Here is a 27,831-nt window from a genome sequence, read left to right on the forward strand (position 1 = left end):
ATTCAAAGTTGGAAGATTAACTCAGAGACATTCAGGCACAACGGTTCTTCATTCTTGTCTGGGTTTGGGGATTTGGGATATACAAGTCCTAGCCTGTCTTGTCTGTCTCCACCCCAACCCCCTGCCATCGAGCAGACGCAGACTCACGGTGAGTCTACAGGAGAGAGCAGAACTGTCCCCGTGGGTTTCAGGCATGGCAGTCTTCAGAGGAGTAGAAAGCATCATCCTTCTCACGTGGAACGACTGATGGTGTCAAACTGCCAACCTTGTGGTTAGTAACCACGGTTACAACTCATCTCCTAGACGCTGAGGGTCCTTGTACTTTTTGCCAGTCATGATCAAACCCTCTCTGCCCATGTGCATTTTCAACCTCAAGTGTCCACAAATGGGACTCGCTCACTGCTATTGAGTCCATTCCAATTAACGATGACTCGATAGGACAGGGTTTCCGAAGCTGTCACTCTCTAGGGGAGCAGAAAGTCTCATCTGTCTCCCTCAGAGCAGCTGGTGGGCTTGAACTGCTGACCTTGGGGTTAGCCGCCCAATGCATAGCCCACTATGCCACCAGAGCTCCTGCAAATGATATGAGCGTTTAGGAAACTAAAAAGGTCTCCAGGTCGCTCTGAGGTGTGTCCTCCCTTCTTTGGGCCTGCCTGCGCACCCAATGGTCCCTGTCTGCAGAACTGAGGCCTTGACTGAACTGGGGTTGGGGGGGTACTTCCAAGTGGACGCGAGGAGCCTGAGCCTCCCACTGACTTCCAAAAGGCCCCAAAGGCCCCATTATTTTTCCTCCTTTCTGTTTTTGGAAGCTGCACGGCCCTCGCAGCTGTCTGTGCTGTGAAAACCTCGGCCTCCCGCCCTAACCAAGCAACAGGGGACAGGGTGGACGGGAACCTTGAAAAACCAAAGCTTCTTTCGGCCTTAGGTCATCGTCCATGCGCAGTATTCCAAAAACTCGCACAGGAAACCCAGCTCGAAATGGCTGCAACCCAAGGATTCGCGGCGCTTCAGAATGATCTAGGAACTTACAAAATATCCCCTCCAGGCCGGGCCGGGGGAGAGGCAGCCACTCAGCGAGCGCCCGGGGAAGCTGGGGGGCTGAAGCTGTTCCTTTGGGCATGGTTCCCAGGGGTCTTTTCTCACCGCAGGAAACAAATCTCTTTCCCCGCCTGGACAGTATGAGCGTTCAGGCAAGCCTGCCATGCTCCTGACATTCATCTTGTTTCTGGGAATCACAGCCCCGACCCCGGTGAGAGCAGCCAGGACGCAGCCGCCTCTGCAGTCCTCACGGCCCATGAAGGCTGCTTTGCTTCTCTCTCCTCCAAGGACCTCATGGAGTCCCACAGCTTTAAATGTCCTTTCAAGGCTGATGACACCTTGAGTTACAGCTGGGGCCCCACCTTCTTTCTGGCTCGAAGCTCCTCCGACTATGAGCTAGAGGGCAGGGTGTTTCCCCTGGGGCATGGCCCCATATGGGCAGGCCGGCCATGTCTCCTCTAGGAGGAGACAGAATTAAGGCTTCCCCCAGGGACCACCAGCTCCCAGGCTCCAGCCAAGAGTGGACGCCTGTCTTTCCTCTCAAGGTCCAATCTGACTTCTGCCTCCAAATGTCTGTTGAACCTCATCCTCTCTCCAGCCCACTGACAACCCCCCCCCACACACACACACCCCACCCCCGGCCTCGCGCAGGGGCCCTGGTCATCTCTGCCTAGGAGACTGCAGTAGCTTCCTGTCTCCAGCCTCCGGTGCCCACTCCCTTCAGCACAATCTCGACCCAGAAGCCACCTGTCTGTCCATTTGTTGTGCTGTGCTGGCTTAAGTGTCACTGTGGTGCTGGAGTCTATGTCACTGGTATTTCCCAGGCCAGCAGGGGCACCCACCGTGAGCAGGCTTCAGTGGAGCTTCCAGACTGAGAACGGACCAGGAAGAAAGACTCAGCTCCCCACTTCGGAGGAAGTAGGTCCTCAAAACCTTTGGCATCACTTCCAAACACGGTGGGATATGGAAGGCCTAATGACTGGAAGGAGCACGTCAGAAATCCTGCTGGAGCACTGGCTCCTGGGGCTGCAGGGACCTCGGCATGGGCCTGCGGAGGATTGCTTTCTAGGAGTGGATCGACCACGGTGCTGTGAACGGAGTGGAGCCTGTGGGAGCGGAGACTTCAGGATCTTCGTTTGCTGTGGGCGTGACCCGAGCTGCAAGGCAGCAGCTGCTGATAAGGAGCTTCTCCAGCATCTCCTCCCACACATGCCATCGACTTGATTTCTGTGTGTTCCTTTGGAGAAGTCCAAGAACAAAAAGCATGTCACTGTGCGCTCACCTCCCGGATACGATCGCTGAAGACAAATGGGTGCATAAGCAAATGTGGTGAAGAAAGCTGGTGGTGCCTGGCTATCAAAAGATACAGCATCTGGGGTCTTAAAGGCTTGAAGGTAAGCAGGCGGCCATCTAGCTCAGAAGCAACCAAGCCCACATGAAAGAAGCACACCAGCCTGTGTGATCATGAGGTGTCGAAGGGATCAGGTATCAGGCATCAAAGAACAAAAAATCATATCATAGTGAATGAGGAGGGAAGTGCAGAGTGGGGACCCAAAGCCCATCTGTAGGCAATTGGACATCCTCTTACAGAAGGGTCTCGGGGAGGAGATGAGCCACTCCGGGAGGGTAGCAACAATGGGGCATACAACTTTCCACTAGTTCCGAAATGCTTCCTCCCCCTGACTATCATGATCCCAATTCTCCCTTACAAATTTGGCTAGACCAGGATGTACACTGGTACAGATTGGAACTGGAAACACAGGGAATCCAGAACAGATGATCCCTTCAGGATCAGTGGTGAGAGTGGCAATACCGGGAGGGTGGAGGGAATATGGGGTGGAAAGGAGGAACCGATTACAGGGATGTACATATAACCTCCTCCCTGGGGGACAGAAAAGTGGGTAAAGGGAGATGTTGGGCAGTGTAAGACATGACAAAATAATTTATAAATTATCAAGGGTTCATGAGGGAGAAGAGAGCGGGGAGGGAGGGGGGAAAATGAGGAGCTGATGCCAGGAGCTTAAGTGGAGAGAAAATATTTTGAGAATGACGTTGGCAACAAATGTACAAATGTGTTTTATACAATGGATGGATGTATGGATTGTGTTGAGTTGTATGAGCCCCCAGTAAAAGGATTTTTTTTAAAGAAATGAAACATGCACATAAAGATCAATACCCTAGGCATGAGTGAGCTGAAATGGACAGGTGTTGCCATTTTGAATTAGAAAATGGTCTGATTTACTACACCAGGAACGACACACTCAAGAGGGAAGGTGTGGCATTCCCTGCCAAAAAAGGATCTTGCTATATCCCCATCAACTGCCATGCTGCCTGTGGTAGGATTATATCTATCAAGGAAATCCAAGAAATACAACTATTATTCAAATTTATGCACCAAGCACAAAGCTAGTGAGGAAGAAATTGAAGAACTCTACTGACGACTGCAGTGGGGAATTGATCATGCGATCAAGATACATTGATCACTATTGGCGATGGGAAGGCGAAGGTTGGAAACAAAGAGGACGGACTGGTGGTTGGAAAATACAGACTGGGGGACAGAAACAAAGCTGGAGATCGCGTGATAGAATTTTACAAAACCAACATCTTGTTCATGGAAGATGCCTGCTTTTTAACAAGACAAGGAGTGACTCTACACATGCACTTCTCCAAATGGAATACACGGAAATCAAATGGACTGCATCGGTGGGAAGAGATGCCAAAGAAGCTCAATATCAACAGCTAAAACTAGGACAGGGGCCAACTGTGGAACAGACCATCAATTGTTCCAGTGTAAAGCTACAGAAAATTCAAACAAGTCCATGAGAGTCAAGGTATGACCTTGACTGGGAGACGAACGGCAGAGAAGGGGGGGAGGGAGAGTCCGGATAAGGCAAGATATGACAAAATAACAATCTATAAATTATCAAGGGCTCATGAGGGAGGGGAGAGCGGGGAGGGAGGGGAGAAAAAAAAGAGGACCTGATGCAAAGGGCTTAAGTGGAGAGCAAATGCTTTGAAATTGATTAGGGCAAAGAATGTACGGATGTGCTTTATACAATTGATGTATGTATATGTATGGATTGTGATAAGAGTTGTATGAGCCCCTAATAAAATGTAAAAAAAAAAAAAAAGAATTGTACAAGCCTCCAATAAAATGATTTAAAAATATATATGACTTTGAGTCTATCCCAACCAAATGTAAAGGCCATCTCAGGAACCGACTTGATGCATTGAACACATAAGACAGACCTGGTGAACCGTGGGAGGGCATCCAGAACATTGTGGACGAAGAAAGCAAAAGATATTAAAGAGAAGAAAGAAAGAAAAGACCAAAGTGGATGTCAAGGAGACTCTGAACCTTGCTCATAATCGTAGAGTAGCTAAAGCCAAGGGAAGACTAGATGAGGTCAAAGAGCTGAACAGAATTTTCAAAGGGCACCCGAAGAAGACAAAGCCAACTAGTATAATGAAATGTGCAAAAACCGAGCGTCAGAAAGACAAAACGAAAGAACACACTCGGCACATCTTAAACGGAGCGAACTCCAGAACTGCCAAGGCTGGAGTTGCAATAGTGAGCGCGCCCATGGGCAGAATACGGAGTTGTGGAGGAAGCGCCACGAGTGGCTGGAAAGAAGGCTCCAGTGCCCGTGCCAGAAGGAATCGGTCGCCCTGCCACCGTTTCAGGAGGCAGCATAGAGCCAGTGGTGCTGGAGGAAGAAGTTCAATCACTGAAGGCATTAGCCAAAAACAAGGCTCCAGAAACTGATGGAACGCGAATGGAAACGCTTCAACAAGCTGATGGAGCACTGGAAGCACTCACTCGTCTCTGCCAGGGAAGTTGGAAGACAGCTACTTGGCCGACTACTGAAAGAGATCTACACTGTACCCGTTGTGACGCAACAGATGCTCACATTGTAGCACAAGATCATGCCTATCACATGCCAGTAACATTCTGCTGAAGATCTCCCACCATGGCTGCAGCAGTAGACTGACAAGGAGGGGCCGGCGGCACAGGCTGCCTTCAGAAGAGGGCGTGGACTGGGCGCTGGCGTCAGATGGAGCGTGGCTGAAAGCAGAGGGTACCAGAAAGATGTTGACTGTGTTTCATTGACGACGCCAATCGTATGGAGAAGCACGGAACCCCAGAACACTTGGTCGTGCTCACGAGGAACTTGGGCACGGAGCTGTGTGAACAGAACACAGACACGCTGCATGTTTTAAAATCAGGAAAGGTGGGCGCCAGGGTTGTATCTGCTCACAGCCCTTATTCAATCTGTGTGCTGAGTAAATCGTCAGAGAAGCTGGATTCTCTGAAGAATGCGGCATCAGGATGGGAGGAAGGCTTATGAGCAACCTGTCATATGCAGATGACACACCCTGTTTGCTGAAAGTGAGGCCCTTGCTGATGAAGACCGAGTTTTGCAGCCTTCAGTGTGGGTTACAGCTCCATGTAAAGAAGACCACAATCCTCACCACTGGACCAATCGGTAACATCATGGTAAATGGAGAAAGTTGAAATTGTCCAGGACTTTGTCTTGCCTGGGTCCTCATGGAAGCAGCAGCAGTCAGGAGATCAAAAGCTGTGTTGCATTACATAAAGCTCTTTAGAGTATTGAAAAGCAAGGATGTTTCTTTGAAGACTATGATGGGCCTGGCCCAAGCCATCAGATGCATGTGGAAGTTGGACTTGAACAAGGAAGGCCATAGAAGAATTTATGCATTTGAATCGTGATGGTGGAGAAGAATATTGAAAACACCATGAACTGCTAAAATAGTGGGTCTCAACCGTCCTGATGCCGCAACCCTTTAATACAGTGCCTCATGCTGTGGTGACCCCCCAACCATAAAATTTTTTTTTTATAAATCATTTTATTGGGGTCTCATACCACAATCCACACATCCATCCATTATGTCAAGCACATTTGTACCATAAAATTATTTTCGTTGCTACTTTATAACTATAATTTTGCTACTATTATAAATCAGGCAACCTCTGTGAATGGGTCGTTCAACTTCCAATGGGGCATGACCCACAGGTTGGGAACTGTTGTACTGAAAGGACAAGCCAACCCCTCTTAGAGGCAGTGTGGCCTAAGTGCTCCTTAGAAGCAAGGGGCAAGACTTCATCGGACATATCTGGACTTGTTTCCAGGAGAGACCAGTCCCTGGAGAAGGACATCGTGTTTGGTAAAGTGGAGGGGCAGGGAAACAGAGGAAGGCGCTCAGCAGATGGACTGACACTATAGCTGCATCGATGGGCTCAAGCACAGGCAGGATTGGGAGGAGGGCAGGACCAGGCAGTGTCTAGTTCGGTTGTGCATAGGGTCGCGATGGGTTGGAACCCAGTCAATGGCAGCTAACAACAATGACAGCGACAGAAGCCAAACATTCTTTTAAAATAACTTCACTGAAATATCATTCAACTGTCCCACGCTGTACTCACGTAAGCCCATGTGCCAATGGTTTTCATTATCTTTGCAGAGTTGGCTACAACCATCACCAACATCTAATTTTAGAACATCCTCATCACCCCCAAAAGGAACCTTAATTCAACAAAGTTTCAGGCTACATGATCAGCACGCAGAAATGTATCATATTTAAGGGACCAGCAATGAACCATTCGAGAAGGAAATTAAGGAAATCACTCCATTTGCAATCGCACCTTTGTTGTGGTGTTATCTGTCAGTGTGTTGTACGGTGATGGCTTGTGTGTTGCAGTGATGCTGGAAGCTGTGTCACTGTATTTCAAATGCCAGCAGGGTCCCCCACAGTGCACACATTTCTGCGGAGCTTCCAGACTAAGAACAGATCACAAAGAAGGAATCGGCTACATTAACATCTATAAGAATAAAATCGTATAATAATAATTTATGAATTATGAAGGTTTCATGAGGGAGGGGTTGTGGGAGGGAGGGGGGAAATGAGGAACTGATACCAAGGGCTCAAGTAGAAAGTAAATGTTTTGAGAATGGTGATGGCAACAAATGTACAAATGTGCTTGACACAATGGATATATGTATAGATTGTGATAAGATTGTATAAGCCCCAATAAAATGATTTTTTTAAAGAATAAAATCCTTAGGAGTAAATTAAACTAAGGAGGTGAGCAAGTTGAACATTACTGAGAAAAATGAAAGAACTGAGTAAATAGAAACACAGTCTATGTGCATGGATCAAAAGACTTAATATTGCGATGCCAACATTACATAACGCAATTTAAAGACCCAACGGCATCCCTATCAGAAGTCCAGCAGCCTTTTTTGAAGTCATGGAAATGTCTTCCCTCAAATTCATATGGAATTGTCATTTTGAAAGTGAAGACTAGGATTCACAGTTCCCAATTTCACAACGTACAACCAAATGGTTAGACGCAGTCGCGATAACTTCCACTCCTAGTGCCCGTGTACAATAGAACAAAAAAATACCACTGCCTGGCCCGGTACCACCCTCACAGTCGCTGCTGTGCTTAAGGTCATAGTGTAGACACGGTGTCGACCCATTTCCTTGAAGGTCTGCGTCTTTACTGACCCTCTACCCAGCTACAGAAATCCAAGCGGTGTGGTGCTGGTGTAAGACTAGCAGGTAGACCAAGCGGACAGAAATGAGAGTCTGGAAAGAGACTCGCATATCGAGGGTTCAGCGGATGCTCAACAAAGGTGCTAAGTCCACACAATGAGGGAGAGAATCATCTCTTCAATAATAGAAGATTGCTGTACACAAAAGAATTGAGCTAGCTTCACACCACACCCAAAAATCGACTCCAAACAGATCAATGACCTGAATATAAGAGCTATAACTAAGTATCTTAGAAGAAAACATAAGGATCCTTAAGAACTTAGACTCTTGATATGAGATTAAGATCATGAACGTCAAGAGAAATAATAGATCACTTAAACTTTGCCTACTTGTTAAACATTCTCCGTGCAGTGAGGCCAGCCAGAGTGTGAGTCGTGAGCCTGTACTTGGTATGGCTGCACGGGCACCAGACTCTCTCATCTCACCAGCTCCTCCGGTGGGTGCCGGGTGGACCGGGAGAGTTAACATGTCTGCTTGCAGTGAGGCCAAGGTGGGGAGCAGAGCTCCTTGACCTCCAGGGACACAGGAGAGGAAGCAGACCCTCCCTCAGGGGCCTGGGGGACAAGCACAGTGGGCCTCTCCTCTGAGGACTCCACATTATCTTGAGGAGAGCGTGCAAACTCGCCACAAGATGGTCAGCACCCCAGCCTATTTGTCCGGCCTTCTCTGCCTTCCTACTTCCCCATGCTCCCTCTGCCCTACTCGAATCTCTATCCACCCAATTTCCTGGACACACCATTGGGCTTCGTGCGGCTGGTGTCCCCACCCACTGGCAAGCTGTTCCTGCTCTGGGACACTCTGGAATGCTCCCCATTGGCGCCTCTGGCTGGGGACTTTCTGAGCCCCAGACCCAGCTGGGCCCCCTCCGTGAAGGGTCTTCTGACCCCTCTGGACAGTCAGTGGGAGCTCCTCCTGCTGAGGGCTGACCCCAGCAGGTCATAATATCCATCGACTTGTCTAGATGAGTTCATTGGTAACCTCCCCGATTCCCACAGGAGAGCATAGGGGGCCCCCAGAAAGTATGTGTTGATGATGCAGGAACGACTTCCCTGCTAACCAGTAAGGCCTTCAAGAACTAGGTGGGGGTGGTGGGTCCCCCGTGGGAAAAAAAAAAAGAACTTGGCCAGCAGGTGGCTTCTCTTGGTGTAATTCCCAAATAGCACCCCTGTCCCTTTGTGGGGGGTCAGACACAAGGCGCCTGCTCAATTCCCTTGACTTGGAGCCCTCTGGGAAGGGTGTCCACCTGTGGGGAAACCCCCCTATGCCCAGAGGTGATGCAGTCCACGCTGGTCCCCAAAGTTGGTCTTTCCCCCTGAGGCTTGTTCATCTAAGCCAAACCTTGTAAACCTCTCTGTACTTCCCCTGGGCTTTGAAAGGCCCCCACAACCCATCTCCCCACCCTGAGCAGCAGAGAACTGTGGGATGTTGGTCTCTAACAAAAGCAAGTGTAATAAAGGAACATACACTTGGACAGAAGCCTGCATTTATTTTTTAGGAGCTTTGGCTCATCCATCTTTCCACTCTCAACCTGCTCTGAAGGATCCCAGTGGCACATTGGGTCAAGAGCTTGGCAATTCAGCAAAAGGTCAGCAGTTCAAATCCACCAGCTGCTCTGGCTGCGGAAGCTGTGGCAGTCTGTTTCCATAAAGCTTTACAGCCCTGGAAACCCTGCGGGGACAGTTCCACTCCGTCCGACAGAATCATTCTTTAGTTTTCAGACTAACCTGCTTGGAGCTGATAGCTGTTCTTCCGGACAGACTGGAATTTGGACTTCTAATAGCGTCTGCTGTTTGCAAGGTCTCCCCAAACTTTTGTGCTGAGGAGGTGGAAGCGGCCAGATGTCTACCTTCAGTGGGTCTCTCTGAGGTAGTAGGGCAAGGGCTGGGGCAGAGTCTGATTTAACAGACTCTAGATGGATGCTGGTTACAACAGGAGAGGCAAGGCTGCCTGCCACCCAGGAGACCAGGCCATCCTCTGGGAGTCCTGGGAGGCAGGATGTCCTGGGTGCCCGAGCTCCAGAGCTCCGGATGCTTAATCAAACAAACAGCACGAGCCCTGGGTGCCTTGGTAGTACGAGTGCAAACAGAAAGCTGTGGTAAGTCCCTCTATACCAGCTCCAGCACATAGTAGGTGCTCAGTATGGGCTGCACTCCCTTGGGCTTCCCAGGCTGGCTTAGATGCCAGGACTGGCATGATCTGTGGCCCCCAAAGGCAGGCACTGCTTGCTCCCCTGGGCTGGCATTCCCATCCACAAGCTGCCACCTTCTCCTGGGAAAGTACAGACTGGAAGAGAGCCCAAGCCCAAAGCCCAGGCTCCGGGGGTGGGGTGGGGTGGGGGTGGGGATGGCTTGACACACTATGCCCATATTGCCTGGAGAGCCAACAGCCTCCTTGAAGCAGGTGAGGGGCTGATCTGAGGAAGCCCATTCCTGTAACCATGCCAGGTCCAGGGGAGGGGAGGGCAGCTGGACACACACAGAGAGGCAGCCAGCACTGCCATCCCTGCTTCCCCTCCTCCCCCCAGCCCTGAGGGAGGGTCAACCCTTGGTCCAGAAGGAGATCTCCCCTCCGGGAACAGAAGTCTGGGGGCTGCACCACCTGGACCTTAGACTGGAAAGTCCTTGTCTTGCTTGCCTCTGCGGGATGGGGGTGGGGGTTCTGAGGGGGCGGGGAGTGGGGGGTGCCCTTCCAGTTGGCTCATGACTTTCATTGTCAGGTTTCTTTCCAGGTGACCAAAGGCATTGTAGAAGACAGATGGACAAGGTGGAGGCTGGGGTGCTGCAGGGGCTCCTTCCCCAATCCAAGCTTAGGGATGTGCAGGGCCCTCCCCACCCTCCAGCCCCCACCCCATCTCTCTGCAGCTCCCAGCCGGGCTTGCTGTCCCGGGCTGCGGGCCTGGCCCCTCTGGAGGCTCCCTGGGCACGGGGCGCAGCGCCAGGCCCTTGCTGGGCCGCGCTGCCCTGGGCGTCTGGAAGAGGACGGTGCGGGCAGAGGGCGCGGTCCCCGAGGCCGGCATCGCCGCGCGGGCGATGTGACCAGTGCGCCCCCCGCCCCCCGAGTCCCGGCACAGCCCCCGGCGCCGCCCCGCCCCGGCCGCCCGGCCCGCCCCCGGCCCCGCCCGCGCCGCCCGCCAGACCGCGCCGAGGAGCCGCCGCCATGGGCCGGGCCCCGCCGGGCGCGCGCCAGTCGCCCGGCTCCGGCCCCCCCGCGCCGCCGCCGCCGCCGCCGCCCGGGCCTCCCGGCCGCCGTGCCCGCGCCCTGGCGCTGCTCGGAGCCCTGCTCGCCGCGGCCGCCGCGGCCGCCGCCGCCCGGGCCTATGCCCAGCACGCCGAGGCCCAGGCGGCCGCGCGGCAGGTCGGCGCGCTCGCGGAGAGGGTCGGGCCTGGGGATGGCCAGGGACGGGGCGCGACTGGGGACGGTGGGTGGGTGGGGGCGTGGGGCGGGATGGGAAGTTGGCCACCAGCTTACAAAGGGAGCGGAACGAGGGAGAAATGGAGTCGGGGTGAGGTCCGGAAGAGGGTGGACGGAGGGAGGAGGCTGGCCCCCAGGGGCTGTCTGAGGACAGGCCATCAGCCAAGGAGCAGCAGAGAGCTGCTCGAGTCGAAGGAAGCCCCGGGGACCTACGGTGCCATTTCTAGGACACCAATGACCCTGGCAAGACACGTGGACAGGAAGGGACAGGGGTAGGGGACTGTCAGGAGAGGGGGGCAGAGTTGCAAGGACGCAGGGAGGGGGGTGACGGGGCTGGTCCAGAGTGAGGGTGAAGGCCCAGAGTGAAGTGGGGCCAGTTGTGTCCGCGCGGGGAGCTGAGCGCATCGTGGGGGCAGGCACGGCGGAGCAGAGCTGGCCAGGTCAGATGGAACAGACTGGGGGCAGGCGCTCAGAGAGCCTCCCTCAGTGCGAAGCAGGGGCCAGGAGAGGCAGCGTGGGGGCTCTGAGGGCACTTTAGAGATGACATTTGGGCAGTGGACTGGGAGGTACCACCACCTCTCTCGCCAGGGGCTGGCGGCAACTGCCCATTGGGGGTCAGCGAGACTGGGGGACCCAGCTGGTGCTCAGGCGTGCCCTCCCTTCCCCACAGGACTCGGCGCTGAAGGCCCTGGGGACAGATGGCTTCTTTCTCTTCTCCTCCCTGGACACAGACCAGGACATGTACATCAGCCCTGAGGAGTTCAAACCCATCGCCGAGAAGCTGACAGGTACCAGGAGCGGCTGGGCCAGGGAGGCGGGCCCCAAGCAGTGTCCTCAGGCTCTCAGTGGTGCCCTTAGAGCAGCCTGGCGCAGGAGGAAGATGCTGGACTCTGGTGCCTTCCCGCTCCCCCAGGGCTCCGCTTCAGCCCTCCTGGGGCCCCTGCTTTCCCTCCCAGCAGGAGTAGTGGCGCCTTAATCTTCACAGTTCCCCTGGGAGATAGACAGTTGGGAACACCGAGGTCTCGGAAGCTAACCACCTCGCCTGCTAGAAAGGTGCAGAAGCAGGATTAGAACTGGAGCCATCTGGCTCCAGGGGCCCGTGCTAAACTCACAGCTCTAAGACTGAATCCTGGGTTAGGCAGAGTTCACTAGAAAAACAAATGCAGAGACACTCATAGATGTTTAAGAAAGGGCTTTATATCGGGAAGTAGTTATATATATCGAGAAGCCATCCCAGCCCAGTCCAACTCAAGTCCATAGGTCCAACACTAGTCCATCAATCCCTCCTCAGACTCACGCAGCCACATGCAGTGATGCAGAATGCAGGAAGATCGCAGGCCGGTGGGTACAAAGTCCTGTGGATCCAATGGTAGTGGCTGCATTTCAGGGCCCTTGGCAATCAGGGTCAGCCAGCAGGAAAGTGAAGGCAGAGAGGGGGCAGTGCCCAGAACCTTCCTTATGAGAAGGCCACTCCCACAAGAAGGCACCATCAGGCTGTGACCTGATTGACAGGCTAAACTCGACCCCTGCACTTTTATACATCTCCAAGTAGACATGAACTTATGTAACTACCACAAAGCCCTGTCTGCTAACCCAGAGTGGGCCGTTCAGGCTCGCCCTGGAATTCTATGGAGAAAGACAGTCTGTTTCTGGAAAGACAGCCTAGCCAACTGTACTGGGCCAGTTCTAGCCCATCGTGTGGGGTCACGGTGAGTCCGAATCAACTCGGGGTACACAATTCTTATTAAGTACATTAAACTCTGCTTCGGTGCTGTCTGGGAGCTTTGTACGGGGCTGCTAACCATGCGGTCAGCTGTTTGAAACCACCAGCTGCCCCTCAGGAGAAAGATGAGGCTTCTACTCCCATAACCAGGGACAGGGTCCCCGTGAGTCGGGACGGACTAGATGGCAGTGAGGATCTCAGACTCCCACCCTTCCTTGTGAGCTGTGTTTGCTGAGATGGAATCAGCTACTTCCCGTCAATCCTGCAAAGATGGGAAGAGGAACAACTCTAATGAATTATAAAACGTTTGCTTTTCTAAGTTTCTTATCTGCCCCTCACTTCATCCAGATCCTTTACCTTTACTTCCCTGTAACGTCTTTATTTATTTTTAATAAATCATTCTATTAGGGTCTCTCACAGCTCTTAAAACAATCCACACATCAATTGCATCAAGCACATTTGTACGTATCTTGCCATCATCATTTCCGAAACATTTTCTTTCTACTTGAGCCCTTGGTATCAGCTCTTCTTCCCCTCCCCCCTTCCTCCCCCACCCTCACAAACGCTTGATAATTTAGAAATTATTTTATTTTAATATTTTACACTGCTGTCTCTATTCACCCATGTTTCTGTTGTTCGTCTCCCTGGGGAAAGGGTTGTATGTCGATCATTGTGATCCGTTACGCCTTTTTCCCCTTCTTCTTCCACCCGCCCTCCTACCTCATTATTGGTCCTGAGGGGCTTCTGGGTCCTGGATTCTGTGTGTGTGTCGAGAGTTCTTATCTGTACCAGTGTGCATGCTCTGGTCTAGCAAGATTTGTAAGACAGAACTGGGGACATGACAGTGGGGAGTGGTGGGGGAAGCATTAAAGAGCTAGAGGAATGTTGGGTGTTTTGTCAGTGCTATATTGCAGCCTGGCTGGCTTGTCCCATCCTGTGACCCTTCTGTGAGGGGATGTCCAATTGTTTACCGATGGACTTTGGGTCTCCATTATGACCTCACCCTCATTCACATCAAAATGGTTGTTTGGGGGTCTTCTGATGCTTGATACCTGATCCCACCAACACCTTGTGATCACACAGGTTGGTGTGCTTCTTCCATGTGGGCTTTGTTGCTTCCCTGCTAGATGGCCAGTTGTTTAGCTTCAAGACTTTAGACCCCAGACGCTAGATCTTGTACTAGCCAGGCACCATCAGCTTTCTTCACCACCTTGCCTTAGGCACCCATTTTCTCTTCAGCAATCATGTCGGGAAGGTGAGCATCACAGAATGTCAGGTTATTAGAATAAAGTGTTCTTGTGTTGAGGGAAGACTTGAGCAGAGGCCCAACATCAGCCTGCTACCTCAATACTTAACATATAAATGTATGGTATGTACACGGACCTATATCCCTATTGTTATAGCTTAATATATTTACATGTGGACATGCCTATATTTAGACCTCTGAACATGTATTTTGCCTCCTAGTTCTTTCCTCTCTTTCCTTTTACTTTCCTCCTTTCCCACCATCACATTCAACCTTCATTTGGCTCTCTGTACTTCCTCTCAGCTACATTGCATTTGATTGAACCCCACCAGGCATTCTATGCCCTCCTCGCCCTTGATTTTAGATCTCTTGTTGGTCCCTTGTCCCTGGATTTGTTGGCTCCTCTCCCCCTTACCCGCTTACCCGTGCCCCCGCCCCCACCCTCCGCCTTTCCTCTCCCCTGTCCCGTTGTTTTCTCCTTGGGATTGTCGATCCTGCCTATCTTACATAGATAGACAAGGAGGGAGGGGGGAAAGCCTATGACTAGTTCCCAGTCTATCTGCTGACCCTTATAAATGTTTTCTGATGCTGTGCCAAGCCCTGCCCCTGAGCCCATAATCAACTTTCGGAGTTCCTTGGTGGCTTTGCCCCCTTGCTGCTCTGTTGCACTCCCTTCACGTTCTACCTGGTGGTGAGGGGGGGCGGTGGTCAGTACAGACACAGTTCCCACACTGTGCGTCTGGTGCTGCACCTGTAGCACTGTGAGTCAGGGAGGGGACATCATGTCTTGTGGGGAGGCCGACCCACGGTCCTTTCTGTGCATTGGCTGCTCCAGCTGGGAATGTCGTCCTCAAAACTTGGTGGGCCAGGATTCTGCCCACTCTCTCTCTCCTGTAACTTCTTGTGAGGTGTCTTGGCCTGATTTTGGACAAGCTGGTTGCCCAGCTTGCCCAGGGTAGGTAAGTCAGTGGCTGAGAAAGGCTAGCTAGAACAAGAGACCCAGCTGTTCTCGGCCCCATACAAATATGAGACAGCATGGCGGGCTTTCTGTGTTTCAGAGCATGTGTCCCGCAGGTCAGCCACACACTGGCCGGGTGACCTGTTGTCACTGCCAGCAGAGGAAGGTCAAGTGGGAAATGTAATTGGCTGGAGCGGGTAGGTGTCAGCGGCTCTATGTGGCAGTCTGTGCTGTCAAGAAAGCAGACAGGCTGGTGACCAGGTCATCCCCTAGTGGATTTGCTTTTACATCTTCCTGTTATTTTGCATCCCTTTTTCCAACCACCTCCCCCAGCTACCTCCTTATCCTGCTCCTTGGCCCCAGGAACCAGAACTCCCGCAGAATGGCATCCTGGTGGGGCTGGCTGCCTTGAGGGCCCTTGCCGTTTTCATCCTCATAATTATTCTTCTCCAACAGAGCAGAGGAATGCCTCGCTCCGTGCCCCCCAAGGCCGCTGCGTGTGCAAGGCATGGCTGCCGCGCTACCCTCCAGCTGACTGCTCGCACGGCTCCCCGCTGCACAGAGCAGAGCGCCCTCTGGGGTTTCGGAGGCTACCTGTACTTCTAGGAGCAGAAAGCCTCATCTTTCTCTCCAGAGGTGGCTTCAGGGTTTGAACCCCCAACCTTGGGGTTGGCAGCCCACCCCTTAACCCACTGTGCCACTGAGGATCCTCCACAAGACCAAGTACTAGGAAATCAAAACACTGAAAGAAAAGGCGGGGGGCGGGGGGAATATCCAAGCAGGAAAAGAAATATGAGTGTTTTTGAATTTGTGCATTCCAGTTAATTTTTTTTGTACATTGCTTACAATGAACAAATATAAGTCAGGGAATAACATTTTTATTTTAAAAAAAACGCCACAGGGAACTGTGACAAGCTGGCTGTCATTATTAATAATTGCCTGTTGTAACAATGAAATCATGGAACATGCAAGGCAGATTGATCACCCTGCCCACTGCTGCTCCTGCCCTCCCAGGGTTCCAGGGGCGGCTTCGCGCACGGACTTACAAATTCAGGGATAGCAGTGTTTCTTTAGAGCCGGGCGCGCGTCTGGAGTCCCTGCGAAGTGCTAAGTAGCTGTGCTGTGTCCTCATTCTAGGACAAACGCCCTGCCACCAAGTCCACTGCGACTCAAGTTGATGCCAGTCACCCTACAGGACAGGGTCGAACTGCCCCTGGGGTGTCTGAGACTGTCGCCCTTTCTGGGAGTAGAAAGCTTCACCATTCTCCCGAGCAGTGATGGGTAGTTTTGAACCGCTGACCCTGTGATCAGGAGTTTAACATGGTACCCCTAGGCCCCCAAAGCTCCTGGAGGTAGAATCTGGACACCTGCCATTTGAAAGGACATTCTAGCTGGTTTGGTGACTCCTGGGTAAACCCGCTGCCGATGAGTCAGTTCCCACTCACAGGGCATCTATAGAACAGAGGAAGCCAAGACTAAATCTTTGCAGACTGCCTGGTGGGTTCGAACGTTGAACCTTTCTGTTAACACCCCGATGCTTTTACCCACTGTGCCACTGGGACTCCAGGTGAGCCAGTCGATCAGCAAACCCCAGGTCTCATCTGCATCACACACCGGGCTTGACCCATAGTGTGCAATGGGCTCTGCTTTCCCCTACGCCTTGCTAGTCTCTCCCTTCCCACCCGGGAGGTCCCAGTGTCAGCTTCTCAGGAAGAGAGCTGAGAAATCGAGCATGCCCGCTGCCAATCTGGCCCTCCTTGCACAGATGGGCAAAGCGGTGGGCCCTGGTGGGAAAGGGGCAGCCCAGGGTCACCCAGAAAATCCAAGAGGCCAGGCTGATCCCTCTTTGCTACCAGAGAGCTGGCTCTGTCCCTTGCTGCCCTCGGCCACTTTGATGCTCTGGCCCGAGTCCCTCTTGGAGTGGTTGCTTGTTTTCCCACGGGGCCTGGGCCAGGGCCGGGAATGGCTTCATGTCTCTGTGAGTCATAATGAAAAACAAGAGGCTAACCGGCTCGCCCCATTGTTGCAGCCGTTAGTGGTCATAGGTGCCGACTCTCAGGGCAGGGTTGAATTGTGCTCTGCAGGGCAGTCAAGGTGGGAACCTCTCAGAAGTACCTTGCCAGGCCGGGCTGCCCAGGCCCCTCCAGGTGGGTTCCAGCCCACAACCTTTCTGCTTGTCGCTTAGCACTGAACTGTTGATGCCACCCAGGGAACCTCGGTTTGCCCGCAAGGCCAGGAAATGGAGCCACTGAGGGCTGGGTGGGTGGTGCCGGCCCAGTAGGTTCTCTCTGTGGTGCACCTGCACTGCCGTCACTAAAAACTCACCGCCACGGAGCCAAAGCCGACTCCCGGCAACCCTACAGGACAGGGTAGAACTGCCCTGTGGGCGTCCGAGACTGTGACTTGGCGTTACAGAAAGTGCAGAACGCCCATCTTCCTCCCGAGGAATGGCTGGTGGTTTCGAACTGCTAGCCTTTTGCAGTTAGCTGTCCAACTCGGAAGCAGGCGCCTGTGGCGGGCCCAGCACTGCCCGATCGCAGACCCCCTGGAGCATGAGGGGAATGGAGGCCACGGGACTAGCCTGTTCTCTGAGGAAAAGGACCCCAAGTTCTAATATAGTTTAGAGACCTCTTTGGTAACTCTTCAACTGAACCAGGTCATCCTGATGAGGGGACCAGACCACCTGCATGAGGCCATGGAGGTCCAAAGGAAGGGAAGCCATGCTAAGGACAGAACGTGGAGGCAAAGGAAGTTCATCACGAACTCATGACTGGCAACAGGTCAGGTCATGGCTGTGGCCGGCGAGACGACCGGCAGGGAAGGGGTGTGCTTGGGGTTCACAGCCTCTCGCACGTTCAAAACACTCCTGTGCTAGTCTGGGTACGTTAAAGAAACAGCCACAGAAACTCATGGATAAGAGAGCGTTTTATATAAAGGTCAACTGTGCATCAAGAAAGCATCCCAACCCAGTGCTGCCCAAACCCACAAGTCCAACACTAACCCATATGGCCAAAACCAATCCACAAAGTCCTCCATCTCACAGAACAGGCGCAATGATACCGACTGCAGGAGGGAAATGGAGCCAATGAATGTGTAAACATCTCAGCACTGGCAGGGGTCTCCACATGGGTGCTCTGGGCACCCAGGGCTGCATCGGGGTAGGTCCATGTAGCTTCTTGGGGATGTCTTGCAGGAAGTCGGCCTTGCAAGCTGAAGCAGGAACTGCTAAGGCAGCTGCACCCTGATGTGACCATCATAAAACAAGAGACCCGAGAACAAGAAAGGCGAGGCTCACCAAGCCATTTATCCCTCCATCCATCAATTAACCCCACATGTGTTTATTGGCCACGTTGGTACAATAAACTACGTCAACTCCCCACGAGGGGTGCTGGCCCCCTCCACCACCTGCATGGCTGGGCCTCTTTGCCACTGGCCCTGGCACCCCAGTTTCCCCTTAGGGCAGATGCAGGCAGGTCCCTGGGGGAGGCTGGGCCTGCAGGGCTGGCTGAGAGGCGTTATCCCCTTGCAAGCACTCTGCCCGAGGGTCACGCTTCCTTTGTGGCCAGCTAATGGTCGGAGTGAATTTCATGGAGCCTGAAGTTAAGCCAAGACTCAAAATGCAGTTAGGGCTTCCCCTGTAAACGGTGGCCGTCCCCTAACCAAGTGCTTCGAATCGGGGCGTGGCACCCCGCCTTGCTGCAGCCAGCCTGACATATAGAAAGACCCCAGTGGGAGTCAGATGAATCAGATGGGCACCCCCGCTCAGGGACTGCCCCCACCCTGAAAGCTCACTCTTGCCTGAATCAGGCAGAGTGTGGTCCAGGTTTTCCCTGCAGGTCCAGAGCTAAGCCCTCTGTACGTAGATTGTCTGATTTAATTGCTTCTTGGATTTTGGGCTGACACCAAGTGTAGATCATCTCATTTACTCCTCATCACAAACCACTGGCTAGTGGTCCCCCAGCCTGTGAGCGGTGGGGGCTGGGCTCGGAGGGCAGGCCCTTCCGCAGAAGCGGGTGGTGGTAGAGCGGACACTGGGATCCTGACCCCTCGCTCCCTGGCTGTGCGACCTTGGGAAGTCCCCACACCTCTCTGAGCCTGCACGTTCTCATTTCTGCACCAGGTGGACAGCAGCCTTCTCGCCGTCGCCACAGGGCTAGAGGGAAACTCTCAGGACTCCTGTCGGGCCTGCCTTTACCGGGAGCCTGGCGCCCTTCACCCCCAGGCCAGGGTGGTACCGGAGCTGGTGGGGAGGGGCTTCGGCAATCTGTCTCCTAGGGTCAACTCCTGCGAGCAGCTACGAGGATGAGGACGAGGAGCTGCCCCCGGACCCCAGTGAGGAGACGCTCACCATAGAGGCCCGATTCCAGCCTCTGCTCCCGGAAACCATGACCAAGAGCAAAGACGGGTTCCTGGGGGTGAGTGCAGGGTGGGCAGGATGGGGGTCAGCAACCTGGGTCACTGGGGTGCACTCGGTCCTGTCCCCCTCCCTCTCTTCCTAGCTGTCCACTATGTCACCAAGTGTCCACTATGCTCACAGTCGGAGGGAGGGGACAGAAGAGAGCACACAGGAGCCTCTAAGCTCTGGAGGTGGCAGGATGGCATCCTGGAGGGAGTGGCAGCTGACAGAAGCCGACAGACATGGAAGGCTTAGCCTGGTGACCACAGGAAGGGGACAGCGCCCCAGGAGAGTCTATTCCAGCACTTCCGGGGGGATGACAATGATTGCCTTCTGCAAGGCCCTGTGCCCCAGCCCAGAGTTTCTTGTCCCGGGCATCTATACCCAGGCCCTGCCTGAGACCTGGCCCCTGCTCTGTGCCTTCTCCGAGGGGCAGGTACTCATTGCCTGATGGTTGCTGCCTCCTGGGAATGGAACCTGCTGCACCCCTGAGGGTGGGCCCAGGGTCTGACCTCTGCCTGCTGGCCCGTCAGACAGCGGGCTCCAGAGGCCTCTTGCCAGAATGGGGCAGTCCGCCCAGCATCAGGGTCCCCTGGGGGCTTCCTCTCCCCCTACTCAGAGCTGTCCCCCCTCCCTCATCAGGCTTCCTGCCAAATCCAACCTCTGCCCTCCTCGTCGGGACTGTGGGTCCCGGGAAGGAGACTGGTGAGGCTGGCGGGGAGGGGGCAGTCAGGGCTGTGGTGCCCAGCTTGGTCTTTGGGTATACAAGGAAGGCAAACAGGCACTCGTGTGGCCTGGGAGCCTTCTGGCTGAGGAGAGGCAAGTGGCGAGCAGGAGAGGGACATGAGCCCCGGCCCTGGCAAGACAGTGTGACTGTGTCACCAGGGAGCAGGAAGCTCCCTGGGCTTCCTCCCCACCCTGGGCTCTTGGGAGACCCCACCTAATGCTGGGCCACAGCAGTGGCAGTGGGTGTCGGTGGACCTGGTTCTTTAGCAGTGGGTTTCCAGGCCTTTCTGCCGAGGTGCTTGTAGGTAGAGTCCAATGGCTTACCCTTTGGTTAGCCACCAAGCGTCTTCCTTGTTTCCACCCCCACAAGCGAGGGGACCCCAAGGTCATGGTTGCCAGTGTCCCCAAGCTCTGGCTTTGCCCCGACCCAGGTCTCCCGCCTGGCCCTGTCTGGTCTCCGTAACTGGACCACCGCAGCCTCACCAAGTGCAGTGTTCGCAGCCCGCCACTTCTGGGCCTTCCTGCCGCCCCGGGGCCCTGTGGCACTTGGGGAGCCCTGGTGGATCATCCCCAGCGAGCTGAGCGTCTTCACCGGCTACCTGTCCAACAACCGCTTCTACCCGCCACCGCCCAAAGGCAAGGAGGTGAGGCCAGGGCCCCTCTGCCCCCACCCAGGTCCAGCCGGGCCACCAGACCCCCACAGCAAGCCTCCCAGACTGCCCTGCCCCCACCAGGCTCAGACTTCTCCTGGGCCAGCAAACCCACCTAGCTCTGTCCCCTGCCCAGGTCATCATCCATCGGCTCCTGAGTATGTTCCACCCTCGGCCTTTCGTGAAGACCCGCTTCGCCCCCCAGGGTGCTGTCGCCTGCCTGACAGCCATCAGTGACTTTTACTATACCATCATGTTCCGGTCAGTGGGCCCCACAGCCCCCATCCCTGCCTCCCACCTGGGACAGGGACCCCAGGCACTAAGAGGGCACCGAGGGAAACGAACAAGACAGCAGCCCCCCAGCTCCACCACATCCCCCCAGTGGTCTTGGGCGAGCCGCTTTGCCTTCTGCGCCTCGGTTTCCTCACGGTGCCTGTGGGGGCTCCGGTGAGGGAAGGGATGCAGGGCACTTAGCACAGGTCTAGTGGCCTTGGATGCGTCACCAAGACAGAAGAGGGTGACAGCTCCCTGGGGTGCCAGGTCACGCACACCCTGGAAAGGCTGTGGGAACCCAGTGCGTGGTCAAGGCACGGTCCCCAAGGAGGTGGCCTGAGGACTGGGCCAGGGTGGGGGTGGGGGGCTGCTCTGGAGGGCATTGTGCTCTTTCCCTGGCCCCCTGCTGCTTCCCTCCAGGCTCCCCTAGCTTCCAGCCCCAGATCCCCAGCCTCCGTGGGAGGGGGGCTATGAAGAAGGAAGTGGCCAGCAGGGCTCTAGCCTAGTAGGGGCTCTGCCCACAGCCGGTGTCTCCCTTCACAGGATCCATGCAGAGTTCCAGCTCAGTGAGCCGCCCGACTTCCCCTTCTGGTTCTCCCCCGGCCAGTTCACTGGCCACATCGTCCTCTCCAAGGATGCCACCCACGTCCGTGACTTCCGGCTCTTCGTGCCCAACCACAGGTGGGAGCTTTGGCCCAGCCCCACCCCTAGCTCCAGGCACCTGGAAGCCAGGAGTCCCCCAGGGCCCCTACAGTCTGCTTCCCAGAGCCACACCTCTTGGAGGTACCCGCAGCTGTTGCCTGCCCCACACCCCCACCGATGTGATCACCCCAGCCACGTGTGATCTTACCAGCACACCTTTCCCAGGTGCTGTGTGGTCCCAGCACAGGTGCAAACAGACCCTTCCTGCCTTCACACCACAAATCCACATCCTAGGCCACCTCATGCCAACCCCTGGGCGGGAACCTTGCTAGTCAGGCCCCGAAAGCTTCCCAGAGAAAGTGACAGCGATGCAGACCCCTGTGGGGTGAGGGGGCTAACACAAGCCAAAGCCTGGGGATAGACCCCTTCAGCCTGCCGGCACTACCCCAGAGCCTCAGGGCTTCTGGGGTGATGTGATGCCAGCTGCCCATGGCCTTCGTGGCCTGTTCTGGACCAGCTGGGTGTCAGGGGAGCAGGGCACCCAGAGGACCCAGTTCAGGCTTTCTAGACCCTTCCCAGCAATAAATGGCCCACCGTCAGTCTCAGCCTTGCCATCCATGTGTGGACCGTGAGGCTGTAGGCAAGAGCCAGTTTGTCCAGGCCTGTCTCCTCATCTGCCCGAGGGAGGCCCACTCCTGGCCGGTCTCGCCCACTAGACGTCCAGGCAGGGAAAGCTGCCCAAGATCAGATGTGGCTTCTCCCACTCTCTGCCGAGGGAAAGGAGGGGTCCATGGGGCCCAGCCAGGGCTGGGGAGAAGGCCGTCCGCCAGGCACAGCTGTCTCCAGCCCACTGCTGTTGGAAGGGCTGTTGGAATGGGCTGGACGTGATGGAGAGGGGCTGCCCTCACCCGCCACCCCTACTGCCAGAGGTGGAATTGATCAGTCCTAGGGCTCCCCCGTGTGGCCAATCCTCAGATTGCATGTGGTCAGACCAGGCTTCCTGCTGCCATGAGTCTTTCCAGCCAGTGCCCCCTGTGCCATGTGGAGGGCTCTGATGACATCCTGCCATGCACCCCTTTGTCCCTCCCCACGCCATTTCCAGATCTCTGAACGTGGACATGGAGTGGCTGTACGGGGCCAGTGAGAACAGCAACATGGAGGTGGACATCGGCTACATTCCCCAGGTAAGCACTCGGAGCCCAGCCCTTGGCCTCTAGGCTGATCCAGCTGCCAGGGACCTCAGCTGGCTAGGAGCTCAGACCTGCCATCTGTGCCTGCCCACAGTGCCCCGGGCTAACTGGGGCCTTGGGGAGCACCAGGCAATAGAAGGATCCCTGGCCATGCACAGTGGTCCCTCCCGACTCACGGCACAGCCTCTGCCAAGGCCCTGCCCTGCCCTGGGCCTCCGCCTCCCCATCGCTCCGGCGTGAGGGTGCCTCTAGACCTCCTGCTCTGACACCTCCCTCCCCACCAGATGGAGCTGGAGGCCAGGGGCCCCTCAGTGCCCTCGGTGATCCTGGACGAGGAGGGCAACAGGATCGACAGCCACTTGCCCTCGGGGGAGCCCCTGCCCTTCGTGTTTGAGGAGATTGAGTGGCGGCAGAAGCTGAGCTCTGAGGAAGCCGCCCGACACCTGGAGGTGGCCATGTATCCCTTCAAGAAGGTGCGGCCAGGTGGGGCAGGTGCTGGGGCCAGGGTCCACGGTGCCGAGACTGGGATTGGGGGGTATCAGGTGGGCAAGAGATGCTGGCATGCACACAGTTGGCTGTTAAGGGCATCTCTCCCTTCTCCCTGTACGGCCCAGGCTGGTGTTGGGGGAACCCCCAGCCCCCACCCACCTATGCCTTGCTCTCAAATGCACTCTCACATGCCCACCCATACTCTCACACACATACACACACACACCCTCTACACTCAGAATCCCTGAGTGGGACCTAGACTCAGCAGTGTCTGTCTGTCTCGGCATGGCCCCAGGTCAGCTACCTGCCATTCACCGAGGCCTTCGACCGAGCCCAGGCTGAAAACAAGCTGGTGCACTCTATCCTGCTGTGGGGGGCCCTGGACGACCAGTCCTGCTGAGGTGAGGAGACCCGCCCATTCCCAGGGGCACCCGGAGAGGCATTGTATGCTGGAAGTGCAGTGGGCTCCAAGCCAAAAGGGATTTGGGGCCACACCCATAGGGCAGGGCATACTCTGAGCCCGGAGATACTCCCTAAAGAGCCCTGATAGCCTGGTTCAAATCCCAGCTTGACCAGCTCCTATAGTGAAAAGCAGATCACATGCCCACCCCCCGAGGGTGGCTGGGAAGTGGTGTCTACAGAGAAAGAGAGAGCTGGGTTTGTGTTCACTTGTTCAGAATGTCCCCAGAGGGCAGGTTCTCTGGGCAGCCAGTGGTGGGTACTGGGTGACCTGCACTCAGTCACTCATCAAACACATTTCTGGGACTTGCTGGACGCCCAGCCTGGCTGGAGGGCTGGCGCCAGGGCGTGGGAGCATGCAGTGCAGTGCAGAAGCCAGCCACCGCACAAGTCACCCGAGTGCCGTGAGTGCTGACAAGGCGAGGTCCGGAACCATGAGTGTCTAGCTAGGGGGTCAGGGAGGACATGTAAGTTGAGGCTTTGAAGGATGAGTAGGAGTTTGGTAAGTGACAGGAAGAAGAGTGTTCCAGACAGAGGACCTTGAGGCTCCATGGATTTAAAGAGCTGTCACGATCTATAAGCCCCCAGGCCAGGTGGGCCCTCGCTCCAGATCTCACCCCAGGATGTCCATAGTTTACTGCTCATCTCAACAACTGCTTACTCCACACCAACTAAGTGGCGGGCTGCAAGATCAATGGGCAGCCCGTGAGGTTGACTCAAAGGGAGATTCCTGCTGCCCAGAAACCCCTGTGTGCCTGGCGGCGGGGGGGCCCTCACCTGCCGCCCGTGGCCTTTCCCTGCACAGGTTCCGGGCGGACTCTCCGGGAGACAGTCCTGGAGAGTCCGCCCATCCTGGCCCTCCTCAACGAGAGCTTTATCAACACGTGGACCTTGGTAAAGGACCTGGAGGACCTGCAGGTGAGCGAGTTGATGGCCCCCAGGGTCCCCATGAGAGCCTGCACAACAACCACTGGGGCTGAGCTAAGGAACATGCCCACCTGTCCCCTCACAGAACAGCCAGGAGAACCCGCAGCACAAGAAGCTGGCTGGCCTACACCTGGAGAAGTACAGCTTCCCCGTGGAGATGATGGTCTGCCTGCCCAATGGCACTGTGGTAGGCTCCCTCCGCTGCAGAACTCAGTGGGCTCTGCCTCTCCCTGGCTCCAAGAACCTGAGCCAATCTCTCAACCAGTCTGAGCCTCCCTGTCCTCACCTGGACAATCGGGACTGCCCTGCCTCCTGCAGAGCCTGGAAGGCCCCGTAGCAATGGGTGGGTCATCACAATCCCATGCTGACTGGCAGGAGTGGAGGGGAAGAAGGCAGAGGGATGTAGTCTAGCCCGAGCTGAGGCTCAAGACCCCTGCCCTGCATCTTCTTGGTGTGCCCTCATGACACCCTCACATTGGACCCTCCCCAGAAGGCCCATTCTACCAACAAGGCAACTGTAAGCCCCAAGCCTACGGTGGATGGTCCGTGGGGACTGAGGGCTGCAGGGGTGGCAACCAGGTTCCCCAGAGCCTCGGAGCAAGGAGCAGATCAGGGGCAAGAGAGGAGCTGGCCCGGGGAGGGGCTGTGTTCAGAGAGGGCTTGGTGACAGCAGGGTTCTACTGTCTCGGGCAGAGGAAGGACAGCCTTGGGAAGCGCCAGCCAAGCGGTATAGGTGCCTGATGGCCACCTCAGTGGGGGCCAGGACGCTGGAGCTGCGGAGATGGGCCCACAGGGCTGGGCCCTGAGCCCTCGCTGATGGGGGGGAGGCTCCTTGTCATCTGCTGGCTGAGTCATTTGCCAGCTCACTCCTTTGCCCGTGTGTCCATTTCCTGGGCACCTGTTCTGTGCCAGGCCCTGTGCACCAAACAGAGCCAGGCTGGAACAGGAGGGAGAGGAAAGCAGGCCTGTCCTGTGTGGTCGGCATGTTGACGGAAGGGCGAACATCCAGAGTGTCGGTGTTAGAGAACCTGGGGGAGGTGCTCGGCTGTGCTTTCTCATCTCGTCTCATCTGGGAGAGGGAAGGTAGAGAGGAGGGAGGAGACGGTGGTGGAACAGTTTGGGGCTAACTGAAAAGTCGGTGGTTCAAACCCACCCAGCAGCTCCTCGGGAGAAAGGCCTGGCAATTGCTCCTGTACAGACAGCCAAGAAAACCCTGTGAGCAGCTCTGCCCCGTCACGGGGTCCTTGAGTCAGAATGGACCAGACAGCACCTAACAACACAGCCAAGCCAGGAGCTGCAGAGCAGAGGACACTCAGAAACACTGGGTTTCCACTCACGGGCAGATGTGGGAGAGCCCTTCAGAGGGCCCTGAGGAAGCAGCCCGAAGGCCAGCCCAGCCTGGCCCCAGGGCCGGGTTCTAGGAGGGATGGAGCCACAGCAGCATGGAAAGCCCAGGCCTAGGATTGGCTACTTCCCCCAGAGGGTGGGGAGAGGGTGGGTGGACCCTCTCCCTGCCTCCTCAGTCTTTGTCCTCTCAGGTTCACCACATCAACGCCAACTACTTCCTGGACATCACTTCCATGAAGCCCGAGGACGTCGAGAGCAACGTCTTCAGCTTCTCGTCCACCTTTGAGGACCCCTCTACGGCCACCTACATGCAGTTCCTGAAGGAGGGGCTCCGGCGAGGCCTGCCCCTCCTCCAGCCCTAAGCGCCCACCGGGTCAGGGGGCTCTGGAAAGAAAGCCCTCAGCCGCTGGCGCCCCAGAGGGACAGTGGTCCTCCGCACATGGCCCACACTCCCAGCCCCGACCTGGCAGCCTCGTGGGGTCTGACAGCAACCAAAGGTGATCGTCCTGGCATGCTAAGTGATGGTGAACAGACAGGAAGTACCTGGGTCCGCCACCCCGTCCCTGTCCACGTGGGAAGAGCAGGCCCTAAGGAGGCTGGGTTTCCCCTCTCTCCTTACTCTCACCCCACTCCCCTCCACAAAGAAAGACCAAGAAACTGATGCAGGGAGACCAGGCTACCAAGGAACTGCTTCCTGTTCCTCTGCAGCCATCTTTCCTGGCCACACTCCTGGCTGGCCTCCGGTGCCCAATGTCCACACACGCACACACAGAGCCTCTGGGCAAGACCAGGCTCACTCCCTCCTTCAGAACTGGAATTCACATTGTATGCCTGCTGCTCCCCAAGCTCAGGGCTTGCCCCCGAACAGGAAACCAGCTGCCAGGGCATTTACAACAAAGCAGCAGGCTTCTTCCCTTAGCCAGGCACACCAGGGCCAAGGCACCACCCCACTCCCACCCCCCACCCCCACCCCAGCATAGTCACAGCCGGACTCGAGCCAGTGTCCCTTAAAAGGCCACCTGCCCTTCAACCTCTATACAAGGCCAATGCAGCCAAAGAGCTCCACCTCCCCAGCCATCCAGGCAGCACCCCTAGCCCCACTGGGTGGCTGGTGACTCCCTGGCCACTCTCGGGCTCAGACCTCAGCCCATGTCCTGAACCACTGACCACAGCCAGTCGTTTGTGTACACACCGGGAAGCTTTTGTCCAAGAACTTCCTCACAGTTTGTATGTATTTTTGATAACCCCAGTGCTGGAGAAAGAAGGGGCGATGGCTCCCGTGGGCAGCCACTCCATGAAGGCTGGGTCTTAAACCCTGGATGGACCCAGCTCGATGTCCTTGCGGTTGCACCTCTGGGGAGAAATCTCTCTCTTCTCTTCTGGCTTTTTAAAAACATTCCTCGGAGGGTCAGTGCACCCCATCCCAGCCTTGTCCTTTGGAGGGGCTCTGGGCTTTTATAAGGGTCTCTGGAACCAGGTCACCCCAGAGGCTCACTCTCGAACCCCACTGTGGATGGAGAACAGACCCTTTCCTGTGCTCCTTAGCGCACCCACCCCATCCCTTGGTCGCGATTTTGTATTGTATTGTGATGGGAATAGCCAATAGCCCTGCCTCTAGCTGAGGCACTGTGCCGCAGGGACACGGATCAGCCTCCCAACAAGCCTGGGAGAGAAGGTGGGATTGTTCCCATTTTGTAGATGGAGAATCTGAGGCTCAGGGACGTGCAGTGACTTACTCAAGGTCATCACTCCAGAGTATTAAATGCAAACCCACACGAGA

The 27,831-nt window shown here is 55.6% G+C and overlaps 1 protein-coding gene across 1 annotated transcript; it reads left to right on the top strand.

Annotated features, from left to right (window-relative positions):
- Window positions 1-10,761: 10,761 nt before the first annotated feature.
- Window positions 10,762-27,831, top strand: SELENON (selenoprotein N). Its single transcript, XM_075552636.1, has 12 exons — window positions 10,762-10,968; window positions 11,696-11,813; window positions 19,228-19,367; window positions 20,506-20,718; window positions 20,861-20,985; window positions 21,541-21,678; window positions 22,742-22,823; window positions 23,114-23,302; window positions 23,614-23,719; window positions 24,583-24,695; window positions 24,790-24,891; window positions 26,243-27,831. Exons 1-12 carry the CDS (start codon window positions 10,771-10,773, stop codon window positions 26,411-26,413), a joined length of 1,695 nt encoding a protein of 564 aa, XP_075408751.1. The 5' UTR covers window positions 10,762-10,770; the 3' UTR covers window positions 26,414-27,831.

This window comes from Tenrec ecaudatus, chromosome 1 (assembly GCF_050624435.1).
Source record: "Tenrec ecaudatus isolate mTenEca1 chromosome 1, mTenEca1.hap1, whole genome shotgun sequence".
In the NCBI taxonomy this organism is placed as follows: domain Eukaryota; kingdom Metazoa; phylum Chordata; class Mammalia; order Afrosoricida; family Tenrecidae; genus Tenrec; species Tenrec ecaudatus.